The sequence below is a fragment of the Rhinolophus sinicus genome, linkage group LG06, assembly GCF_036562045.2.
Source record: "Rhinolophus sinicus isolate RSC01 linkage group LG06, ASM3656204v1, whole genome shotgun sequence".
Classification (NCBI taxonomy): Eukaryota; Metazoa; Chordata; class Mammalia; order Chiroptera; family Rhinolophidae; genus Rhinolophus; species Rhinolophus sinicus.
Window position 1 is genome coordinate 35,718,055 of NC_133756.1, and position 12,982 is coordinate 35,731,036.

At 38.8% G+C, this 12,982-nt stretch overlaps 1 protein-coding gene across 11 annotated transcripts in view; it reads left to right on the forward strand.

The window, feature by feature from the left end:
• The first annotated feature begins 206 nt into the window (after window positions 1-206).
• The window catches only part of LRRC7 (leucine rich repeat containing 7), a 474,513-nt gene continuing 461,737 nt past the window's right edge, over window positions 207-12,982 (forward strand). For 10 of the 11 annotated variants that reach the window (XR_012497277.1, XM_074334934.1, XM_074334935.1 and 7 more), the window contains exon 1: window positions 207-1,029. Coding sequence is in view for 7 of the 11 variants with exons in the window: in XM_074334932.1 (XP_074191033.1) it covers window positions 1,028-1,029 (2 nt within the window). In the remaining 4 variants the exon portion in view is untranslated. Of the gene's footprint in view, window positions 1,030-3,035; window positions 3,164-12,982 lie in introns of those variants that run through there. The other variant, XM_074334933.1, reaches the window with a different exon arrangement.

Genomic DNA, 12,982 nt, shown 5'->3' on the forward strand with positions numbered 1-12,982 from the left:
CCAGGGAGCTCCGCCTGTTGTCCCGTTCTCTAAAAGCAGCCTGTGACGGAGCCGCGAGAAGGCGAGCATTTCAATTCTCCACCGGACTGGGATTTTTCTCTCTCACAATTTGAGAGAGCCCCAGCAGAGGTCAGAGGCGCAAGCGAGAATCTCCAAAAGGGGCCGAGGGCTGTGAACGTGGTCACCCCCTTCTGTCGCTGTAAAATATCCTTGACATTTTTCACACTTTGAAGCAGCTGCAGCTCGTGTCGTCGGAAGAGGGGGTGGGAAAAAAGAGAGGGGGCGGGGAGAGCGGGGAGACACAGCCAAGAGCAGCGCCTCCTCGCCTGCCAATCCTGGCACCTGTGCGCCGAGCCACTGCACCGAGGAGGACCCCACACCGGGCGAACCCCAGGCTTGAAGCCACGAATACCCAGCCCCTGGGCAGCGGGTTCTCGCCGGAGGGACCTGCAGCTGCCTACTCGGGCCACCGCTGTCGCCTGCAGCCGCGGGAGCGCACAGTGCCTCGGAGCCGCCCACTGCACCCGGGTCCCCAGGGATCCTCGCCCAGCAGAGGCGCGGCAGCGGGCAGGGGGTGTTCCAGAGTTGGGTGCACGATTCGCCTTTTCTGCTCATCTCTTCTCCGCCCAGGATTTATTGTCTGTGGAGCCTTCTGGGGGTGGGGAGGGAGCTGCGCCTCCGCCACCGCCGCTGCTGCTGCGGTCGCTAGCGCCACGCGCACGGCAGGCAGGCGGAGGTTGGGGAGTGGATGCGCTCCTGCCACCCCCGCCAGCGCTTCGGGCTTCCCCTCAGCCGCTTCCCGCCGGAACCTCTCCAGCCGTCCACCTGAAGGGCACCGGCATCATGGTCTAACGTGGCACCTGCCTGGAATCCCTTCTCCTCATCCTCTTTCTACTCCACCCCTCCTCTCTACCTCCTCCGAGGACCCTCGTGTCCACTGCGGACCACCAATACTTTAAGGAATAACCCTTGGCAGCTGCACGATTCACCCTCTCTGGAACCTCATGGGCAGTTTCTCTTGCGGGCAATGTGAGTAGGACACTCTAGTTCCGTGGCCAACGGGGGTGTGGGGGGGCACCCCGCTTGTGTCCGCCGTGACAGCGAGCCCCGAAGGTGTGGGACCCAAGAGGCGGAGGGGTGCGGGGGTGGGAGGACAGGAGCCTTCAGCGCTCTCAGGGAGCTGCTCGCGCGGTGGCCCGCGGAGGCGGTGGGATGTGGTAGGTTGCGGGGCATTTGGAAATGGGGTGCTAGTTGTGTGGCTGCATGGGAGTACTGAGTGGCCTGGGCCGGCAGGAGACCCTAAAGGGTTCCATACTGCAAAAAGGAAAGGTAAAGAAAGAGCGAGTGCTGGGCGCTGGTGCTGAGACCAGTGGTCGAGCTGAGGTTAATCTTAGCTCTTTATTATCATAGGTATCTCCAGTCAGCTTTTTTCCCGGAGGTGTCTAAGGGTGAAGTGCTCTTTTGATACACACACACACACACACACACACACACACACACACACACACTTGTGGCGGGTCGAATTTGTCCCTTTATCTTGGAAGGTGTAGTATTACTGTTTGATGTCTGTTTGTCTGAAAAATAAAATTAGGAGATCTTTATGCCATTGGGGATTGAAGGGAAAGGGTGGGGTTTGGGGGTGGAGGGCAACAGGAGTATGACAGACTGGAGGACAGAAAGAAGTGGGGAGCGATGGACTGAAAGCTTTCCCTGGGAGTCAGGCAGAACCATGCCTCCCTCGCTCTAAACTAGACAACCCCTGCCCACATCTCCTTTGTGTTCCCTGGCGAAGCTGCTGAGCCGTCACTGTTCCCAATCCCATTGCTGAGCCCCCTTCAGCATTGTGTGTCCTCCTCTTAGAGTCGTTAAGGATGCAGGACTAGTTTTGGGTCCAACGTGGAAAGAGGGAGGGAAGAGCATTAGCATTACGGTAATCATGGCACCCTGGCTCGTGAACAATTAGACTGGCTTCCGAAGGTCTCTAGTCTTAGGGGTTTGCAGAGTCAAGAACGGGGGTGAGGACACGGGGTCGTCCAGAAAGAATGCCTTTCAAAATAGTGCGACTTCATAATAGCGGAGATGGCTGCAACATTGCTTCATTATACTACTTCGTGGCCATCAGGGCTGAATAAAAGACCCGCCTCCGCCCTCTCCCTCACTGTCTCCTCCCCACCAAGTGACAAAGCCAGCGGGCTGGGCGAGAGGATGCAGCGCCAGGCAGAGAAGGGAAGGGGTCACTTTCACAACTCCCAGGAACCGGCTGCAGAAAGGAACCATCTGCGACGCCCACGACTCCCACGTACCTTTCGAAGTTCTCCTTCAAAGGGAATTAGAAAATGGGGGTGGGGGAGGCGCAGTGAGACGTAAAGATCCTCCACCTGCTCTTTTTTGATTACTTTCACAGCACACTTTCGACACATCGAATTCACCTGCATTGGTAACTAGGTCAGCACGTAAATATGCTTACGGGTATACGTGGAAATGTGGCTCTTGATAGATGAAAAGCAATTTATATGTGAGCATATTTTTCACCTGGGCAAAATTTCTAAGCACAATAGAGATTTTACAGCGTGGGCGAGAAGAGTGCATTCCAGCGAAAGCAGGACACGTGATCTCTCCAACCGGAGAGATACAGTATTAGGAACTCGATTTTCTTTGTTCCAGGCTGAGCCTATGAGATGCTCAGCATCCCGCTTACTTACGGCCTCCTATAAGAGGGGGAAATATTCAAGTTGACGGGGTGGGCGAGGGGTGTGTGTGTATTAGGAGATAGCGACTAGAGAAGCACAGGTAGATTGATACCTGTGAAGGACTTGAGCCTTCTCCTCTGCCGCCCATCTCACCTCTTTGACTACCTAACTCTCATCCAGTCCCTCAACCCCGCCAGCCCCCTATTTGAAAATGAGGCATTCCTTCTGGGAGACGTGGCGGAAAAGTTCTCTCCAGCCTCTGCACACGTGGGTTCTCCAGCGCCACAGAATCTGCGGCGATTCGCGACAGATTCTGCCACCTCCCCAGTCCAAGTGTCACGCCTCCAGCCAGGCGTCTTTGAGCTGACTTCACAGACTCTAAGAGAACCACCACGAGATATTTTTGCAAAAGGCAGTAGAGCAGAGTCAAATCCCCGCTTGTCTGATACGGGAAGGAATGATAAAGTACAGATGTAAGAATGATTTTATTTTTCCTTAAAAATGACAGTCATAGGACTAAAGTATATTGAGGATGGCGTTTAGCTAGCTGTGTATGCACTTGGACTCCTGGGAAGAGGTCTCAAGCCTGTGGAATGTCCTGAGTTGTGATTATTTATTAATTTAATGGAGGTCGAACTTGTTCTAGACCGTGCATTTATGCTTACCTGACTTGGAGACTTCTTATTTCATTTTTCAATCCATGTTTTATAAGCCATCTTAATGGGCTGAAGTTTTTTAAATGTGGGCTATTTCTACCCTATGCTGCATTGCATCATGCTAATTTGTTGTGTTAGGGAAGGCAGAGTCAATTTTCATGACATATTATGAAGTGAGAGTTCTTTATACATTTTATTTTTATACTTGACTGTCCAAGAAAAGATGTACACTTACCATGGCAACCCTTACATTCTCTATCACGTGTGCCTGCACATATGCAGCTTCAGAATTAGAAACAACTTCTTAAAGAAATAAACCTGGTCCAATTACAGTAGCCATGTTTTATTCAGAATTTTAGCACCGCTTTAGGCTGACATTCAAATGTTCTTAATTAAAATATCATCTCACTTTCTTTTTTAAGCTTTTAATTTTTCTGCTTCCTCTATGAAATATAGAACATAGCTTAAGTGTTTCTCTGTGTCTATATTTTGATTTGTTTTGGATTTTAAAAAATTGTGAAGAAGATATAGTTAATATCACTATGACTATTTATCACTCATGAAAGTCATTAAACAGCTATATTATCCACATGGTGTTAATTCCCAGGGATATTTCTTAGATCTCTCTTTTTTTCAGTTTATAGTACATGGTAATATTTGATATAAAAACCTGGTTTCTTTAATCATGACTTATAATGTCCACTTTTTAGAACAGTTCAAAATTTGAAGATAAGTTATATTTTAATTGATGTATCAAAATTATATGTATTTAAACTATAATTTTATCTTCTGAGGACTGTGGCCTCAATATAAGGAAGATCACACATTTTGTAATATCATAACTTCATTCCATATCCAGATGAATAGAGTACATGGAGTAACCAATTAGTGATAAATGACCATCTGAGTTATTTATAGATTCTTTTTATATTTTCTTCCTTCACATAAATTATTTCATAACTTTTGGAAAATTCTTTATTTAAAGAATATATGCTATTCATGGAGTATAACAATTATAACAACTACACCATCAAAAAAGACATTGTTTGGAGTTTTGTTTTTTTCTCCAGTAACAATGAATGCTTTGTAGATCATCATCCACATTCTTTTTTGGATGAGTCTAGTCAGTCATGTAAATTTGCAGAATAACATGTAATTTTAGCTAATATAAATCAGCCTCCTTAATGCTGTAAAACAGAGGTAATATATCATTGCTCATTTATAATTGTAATGCATAGCAAATAATAAGACAAAGTGATACGTGGAAAATGGTTTGGACATTTTACAAGAGTGCAACATAAACTTTTTGGGGCAAATCAGTTTTCCTTTAGTAGTGTGTGTGTGTGTGTGTGTGTGTGAGTGAATATGTGCTTGTGTATAATGATGTCATAGTGTATTTTTTAAGGTATGCCATTTAAATACCATATATGTACATATATATATATATATATATATATATATATATATATATATATATATATATATATATTCCCTGTCTTGGCATTAGGTGATTATGCGCAGAAATCCATGAGCTCTTGTGATCAGGAACCATCCCTTGTCATCTTGCTTTCCTTATCACAGTGCATGAACTGTACTCATAATGACAGCTATCTGTTACTAAACATCTACCATGAGTCAGGTGCTTTACTTCAAAGTAATTCTGTAATAAGCATTATTCTCACCATGTGAAAGATTAAAAACTGAGGTCAAAGACAACAAGTGTCAAGCCCATGTTACATTGCTAGAAAGTGAAAAAGATTTAAACCCAGATTTGGCTCTTGTACCTTTTTCCCTGTACCATGCCCTCTCCTTTGTAGGCATAACTCGGTGCTTGTTGAATGACTGAAATCTGTATCTCATAGAACTATTTCCTAATGAATAAAGAAAAATGAACATTTTGAACCAGCTTTTCAAAGTGATATATGTGTTTGGCAATAATACACCATATTACTTTTTTGACCATCATTTGATGTTGGTAGAGAAGATAGTGGTACTTATATTCCTGGCATAATTAATTCACAACAGGAACATTTAATAAGCTATTATAATCTGTCATATAAAAGTACATAAAGGAAGCTTTCAATAAAGCACATTTTGAGTCAACAGCTCTCATGTCTAGTTTGCAACTATGATGACATATTTGATACCTAGGCCTCTCTGAAGAGTTATCATATGTTCTATTTAAATTATTAATGATAATAGAAAAATTATCATTTGTCATTCAATGACATATGGAACATTATTAAGTGAATTTAATAACCCAAAGGATTTCCTGCATACAGTCACTTTCATTACATCGTTCACTGCTTGATAAATTACTTAAAATCTCTATACAAAATATTATTTTATTTAATACACATGAAAGGAACAGTAGTTACCAGAAATAACATATTGAAATTTACATCAGCATTGACATGATCTGTTTAAATATTTTAACAATAGAATAGATGCTTACATTGTTTAAATAATTAATTTACTGGCTTCTTAAAGATGTGGTTTCTTCAGTTGTTCCAGAATATTTTTGCTCTATATAAAGTTCAGTAAGGCCGAGAGCATGTTTAACATCAGAAGATAGTGATACCATGTCCAGGGTAGTAGCATAACAAATTTTTTAATTTAAAAGAAAGAGAATTGTAGAATATGTGTGTGTGGGGGGGGGTATGTGATCAGACAGAATTAAATTTTGTGCCATTCAAGAGGTAAAGTAGTATGAAAACAAGTGAGGAGCTGTGGGTTCCAATTTTAGGGAAGAGGTAGCTGACCTGAAAAGAAAAATACTGATAGTTTAAGTGATGATGATAAATCTCACTATCATTATGAGATTTTCAAAGGGAGAAAGAAAAGAAAGTGGTACTGTGAAATACAGAACTAGCAGAGTAAAAGATGGGAAAAAACAGTTGAAAAAGATCTGTTTGATTTAATTCACCAAGAAAAAATATTATAGCTATATAAGCTATTATGATATTGAGACAGATAAAGATACTTTTGTGTAGTGGAAACAAATTTTATGGATGGCTGGATACATTATCAAATTATCTGGTAATAGAAGGAAAGGCAAGAAATAAACCTTATTGAAACAGTGCCTAAGTGTTATGAAGACATTTGTTGCACTAAAAATGTGAGTAATGGACACAAAGCTAAAATGTGTCAGCTGAATTTTAGAACTAATGTGACACATATCGTGTAACTAAAATAATTTTAGGCTTCTTGAGAACCATGTTTCCCCCAAAATAAGACCTAGCTGCACCATCAGCTCTAATGCGTCCCATGGAGCAAAAATTAGTATAAGACCCGGTGTTATTTTACTATAATATAATATAAGACTGGGTCTTATATTAATTTTTGCTCCAAAAGACGCATTAGAGCTGATGGTCTCGCTAGGTCTTGTTTTTGGGGAAACACGGCTGTAACTGCTTAAATATTCTGCATATAGTGAATTCACCATTGTACTTCTTACCCTGAGTAGGCATCTTACAGTCACATAGAACGGAGATGTACCCCAGACCACATATTCTGAGCACTGATATCACACTGAATATTTACTCAGTGTTATTCTGAGTCAGTGTCATTCAAGACATGAAAAAATTTTCTTTTCTACTTCAAGTGTGATTAATTTCTTAAGACAATTATAAGAGCTATTGTAATTAAATCAAATACCTATTTAAACTTCCAGTGATTGTTAAATATTAGCAATGTCCTTAGGGTAATACCATATTGTTGAACATTAGGCATCTACACACTGCCCACACAGCTATAATTGCTCTGTTTTATTATAACACACACACACACACACACACACACACACACACACACACACACACAGCCGTAATCTCATTATTTCAAGAGTTCATAACATTTCAGAGATGGAAAGGAATTGAGAGGGTCTGATTTTACAAAAGAGGAAACTGAGCTCAGCTAAGCTTACTTTCTTGCTCGAGGTCATACAACTGTTAGTGAGAGAAATAGAAATCGAAAGAGATCTCTTGGCTCCCAACCTTTACCAGTAAAACCACACCCTTGAAACTATTGGAGTCCTTTGCACCTGAGCAAAGGGAAATAGGAAAAATATCCTTCATCCAATAAATCGAGTTAATGAAGCCAGCCAATATGATGACCCCACCCAAAATACATTTCTTTCTCATTTCATTTTTGGCCTGAATTTTGGCCTGAGTTTTTATTTGACTTAAGTTTTTTGGATGGTTGCCTTATCTTTCCACTTTGATTTGACTGTCTAAGCAGTTTAATGCTATAAATTTAACAGCTATTACAGATTCTAGTTTTAAAAAGATACCTTTAAGAAGTATGGAATTAATTTCACTAATATTAAAGCATCTTAAATTTGGATACTATACCCTTTTTAATGAAAATGAGTGTTCTTTTAAATTATTGATCTTTTTAGCATAACGCCAACTAAATGACTAACTAGATGATGGAGAACTGTTCAATTCATTTCAGATAAATGAATTCTCTTTTAAATTTACTAATTGCATTAAAAATTAATGAGTTTTCATACAAAAAACCAAAAATGATTTAAACTTATGCTTTTCTATGAAATATTGCCTCAAATATTAATTAGGGAAACATACTAATCAAGAAAATAAAATATGATACAGTTGGACTCTGTGAAACATACTAATTTCTTTTACTTTGTTTTTGCATTACAAAGTTACATTTTGAAGTGTGCTTTGAAATAATAAGTTCCCTCTTACTACTAAATATCTGTTTATATACCTGTCTGTTATCACTCATTTATCTCTGCTTTCATGAGACAAATTTGAAATAAATGTTTCTCATTTAATATTAGTTTTTTCTAAAGCCCCTATTCTGAGTCCACTCTATCTAGAAGCTTCGATTACTGCGTAACTTAGGGCAGGATATTTTTGCCCTAACTATTAAAACATATTAGCAATAATTATAAAGCATTTTTGAAACTATGTACTTTTCTTAAACTATGCATTTGGTTTATAAACAATGACATATAGAAATATTTACAAACAAAAGTATTGATTTAACAAGATATATCTACATAGTCACACATAATAGCCCTCTTTAAAAGGAAAATTTAAATGTTTAGTACAGCAATAATATTTAAAATTGAAAAAAATAAATAAAACAAAATCATGGTGACTAAATCAATCCATTACATATCAGCACATTAGCTACCCGTTTCATTTGTAGAAGCATTCCTATTCATGCCAGTTTTCAGTGTACTTTTCTGGGACTCGTGGGTGTGATAGAACGGAACATATTTCTGTATCTGTGAATCTGATCCCACACACCATTTCACATGACAAAATCTCGATGTCCTAAGACTAAGTGTTAAAGATAAGACAAACTGTCAACCTTTACCAGTGAGGCTTTGAATTACTTCCATAATAATACTGTTTTATCTTTCAAAATATCTAATTTGTTATATATAAATGAGATTTAGATGTATAAGTAGTTAAGGGTGCTTTGTGTTTTCTTCCTTCCTTGCTTCCTTTCTTGCTTGCTTGTTTACCTGCTTGCTTGCCGGCTTTTTGTACCTTGACATATCTAAGGTAGCTTCCTGCAGACAAAAATCAAGCTGCTGAGACTCAAACACAGTGGCCACCAAAGTATGATATGAACAAGGGAGGAGAGGTGCAAAGGTGATGTATTTTTATACATTGGCATAGGAAGAAACTACCAGAACTGCAAGGCATGTTGATTTTCTATACAAAAATCATAAGAAAAATAAGCTTTATTAATAGTTAATAAATACATGGATTACCAGGATCACAGTCTATATTGAAATGGGGCAAATGCTCATTTACGAAAATATATTGGAAAATAGGAAGACAATGGGTAAAATTGAGGTTGCATTTAACTTAAAGTCTAAAATGTGCTGCTGAGTAAAAAAGTTAGAACAAGGGTGTGTATAAGCAGTGTTTAACATCTGTTTTTTCTAAATATAATAGTACATATGTCAAGCTCTTTGTCCCTTTATGTACCCTGAAAATTCTCCCTGAGCCAAACCAAAGGCACTTGTCTACTGTAGTAGTTGGCAAAGTACATATCTTCTCTACCATTTATTAATTAGCATACATTCAGCCCGGAAAACATGGTTTTATGGTGACTGCTAAGGGAATAACATGTCAATCTCTTTGTAATCAGTCTTAGGGAGTCAGTTATCACTCCTTTGGCTCTGTATGTGACCAGGACAGCCCCAAACCTCAAGGGCACATTTCTTCTTTGCATGTGTAAAGTTATCCATGATTTCTAGAATCTAGTATGTTCTTAACTTCTCCCCCTTTTCCTGGTGGAATTTATTTGTATGATTATGTGTGAAAAATACATAGGAGTGCAGAAAAAAGAAAGTTGATTTGGATTCTAGGAAAATAGATGAACGTTTTCTTGTCTTAAATGTCACTTGTTTTTGTTATTGTTTAACAATGGATAAAATAGTATGTTTTTGATATAAAAGGTAAAACATTTTATTGAGAGTCAAGAATTACAGTGTGATGGGCTCATGTTACAAAAAGTAACATTAATAGCTTCTAGTACTTGCACTGAAAAAGAAGGCAACAAAAACCTCTATGGTTGCTACTTAAAGGGTTTTTCACTCTCTTCTGGATTTCAGTCAAGGAAAGCATTTATCTTTAAGCTGAGTAAAGATCACTGTTAAGTTGGTAAATTCTCTTTAGAGTGCTTAATTAGATGAAAAATATACAGAATACAACATAGTTTAATGAAACTTTAGAGTTCCTTGATTATCCCATTTTTAAGCAATCCTTTTTTAAATTTTATTAAATTTATTGGGGTGACATTGGTTAATAAAATTATATAGGTTTCAAGTATACCATTCTATAATACATTATCTGCACATTGCATTTTTTTAAAAATGATCAAACTTTTAAATTGTGTGATTTGTGTGATCATCCAAAGATCACTTTTGGTTGGTGTTTACTGAGATGCTTCAATTTGTAAATATTCATAGCATCATAGCATCATTATGTAATCGTTTAAATGGCTGTTTCCCAAACCAGCACATACACAGTGGCTCACTAGCTTTTTGTATCCCTAGCAAACTAGCTCATAACATAATGTGGGGGCGGGGGGATGCATGTTGTGTGAATGAATGGTTTCACTTATGCTTCTGAATGCCTCTCAGGGACTTTTGTAGCCATTAGTGTGTTTCCCCTCAATTTCTTCTTCTCTTCCTTTAATGAGAACATCACAGGATTGTACTTCCCCATTCTTCTTTGAAGTTAGGTGTGGCATGTAACTTACTTTGGCTAATGCAATAGGAGCAAAAAATGAGGCGTGTCTCTTCTGATAGAAATATTTATGACCTAGTGCGTGATTTGCTCTTCCCTTGATATAGCCATTGTAGAAGCATGCATCAGGATGGAGCCTCCATCAGCCTGGTCCCTGAACAACTAAAGTCATCCTTGCACATATGCATTCAACGTGTAGCATGAGCAAGATCTAAGGTGCTGTTGTGTTAAGATTGGGGGCTGGGGGGTGGTGTTTGTTACCGAAGATAGCCCAACCTTTCTTTCCTCTCAAATTCACTGAACAAAATTCTAGAGAAAGTAGAATTCTGATGTCCAATTCATGTCATCACAATTACAGGGATGTTACATATGAACATGCCTCTAATTTAGATTTTAATATAAAAATGTATTCTTTTATGACAGTTTAAAGTTATAATAATTAACAGAGCTATATTTAAAAGATACAAAGGCTTCAAGCACTTTGACTTTCTCAATTTGTAATTTTGTGTGCACATGTATTTTGATATACTGGAAGTCTCACAACTCTGATACTATTCTTGTACTCTTGTATTCTTTTTAAACAAATCAAAGAAACCAGTGATACGTATTTCTCATTCTACAGATTGTTGGGACAATATGACAAAAAAAAATCTGTATCTATGGGAACCTACAACATTTTCTCAGTTTAATAAATTTTACTCAAGTATTCATGCATTCATTCTGATTAGTTATTGTGCTATTACTCTGTGCCAGGCCCTGTGCGAGGCAAGGCTGACTGCAAATGTGACCCCTGTTTTTCATGGTGCTTATAGTCTAGTGTGATAGGCAGATATCAAACAAATAATCACTCTAGGGTATACAATTTCAAGTTATGACAAGAACTAAGAAAGAAAAGACCAATGGACTGAGAGTGAATATAACAAAGTGTCTGGATGCAGAAGTAGCATTTCTGATGAGCTGATATTTAAATAAGACCTGAAGATGATAAGGGTTAACCAGGCAAAGAAAGGAAGCAGGAGAATTCCAGCTGGGCCAGTAGCATATGCACAGACTCTAAGTCAGGAGAAGATGGTGCGGTGGAAGGCAGTGTCATTGAAAAAAGACGAGTGTGGTTGGATATTACACAGCAAGGGGTGATTGGCATAATATGAGATAGCGATGAGTCACATCATCAGGATTTATTGATCAGTTTAAGAATTTAAGATTTTTCTTCCATAACCTATATGAAGTCATTAAGCATTTTTAAACAAAAGAAGGCCAGAGTGGAGGTAGGGATTTATAAATTAGGAGATGTTTAAAGTAGTCTCAGCAAGAGATTAAGCTATCTGGTGCTAAGATTTTGGTAGTGTAAATGGAAAGAGGTGATAGAACTGAGATACGCTTTGTAGAACCTATTGGATTCATTGACTTAATAGTGGGAGAGGGCTAATGAGAAAAAAGTGTGGTATGAAGGGTTATTCCAAGATTTCTGACAGGAACAACTAGATACATGGAGGCACAATTTGTTGTCTGGAGTATCCTGGAGGGGGAGCTAATGTATTCAAGTATAACCAGAACATTGATACTAATATCAAGGAAACTGAATAACGGGCTCACATACTGATAAGGCATATATCAGAGCATCAATTTATATAACTAAACACCCCTCTATAAAATTACTGGAAACAGTGAATAGTTTTGTGAGGAAAATAATTAAATCCTCTTTTTAAGAATAAAGGTTTTTGATAAATGATAATTGGGTATGCATTAGAGTGACTCACTGTGTGTCGCTATCTTGATTTTCTTTTAATTATTCTTTGGCATGAAATGAAAACAGGAATGCATCTTCATTCCTTCTGAATACTAAATTCTTCCAAATTTTCCCATTATGCTTTAAAGTTTGGAAAGAAGACCTTACTCTTGGTCCTTTTATATTTGGTTTACTGCGATGAGCAGAGGCATGTTAACCATTAGTAAAGTTTGTTTTAAACAACCCATCTCAGGTACTTTGTAGCTATCCAGGTTTCCATTCTGTCAACTTGTCTGGGCAAGGCCACACATATTTGCAATCATTCCCTCTGTTGTCCCTTTCCTAGAGCCTGTCACAATTATAATAACCTGGTGCTAAGTTCTGTCAGTTAGAACACACTGCAAATTGCTGCCCAGAGAGTGCATATAAGTAACATGATAATGCTTTATAAATGTACATGTTATGGATACATTATTTTGGAATGTGTTCAGCTGTAAGTTACCAACAATTAGTGGTTTAACTGAGTAAGATAGTTATTTTACCCCCTCCTCCAGTTAGCATTTGCAGTGGTAACTAACAATTCCAAAATATCCCAACGGCTTACAACTACAAACCTTTTTTCTCACAGATGTGTAATGCAGCAAGAACTCTGCTTGGCTCTATTCACCC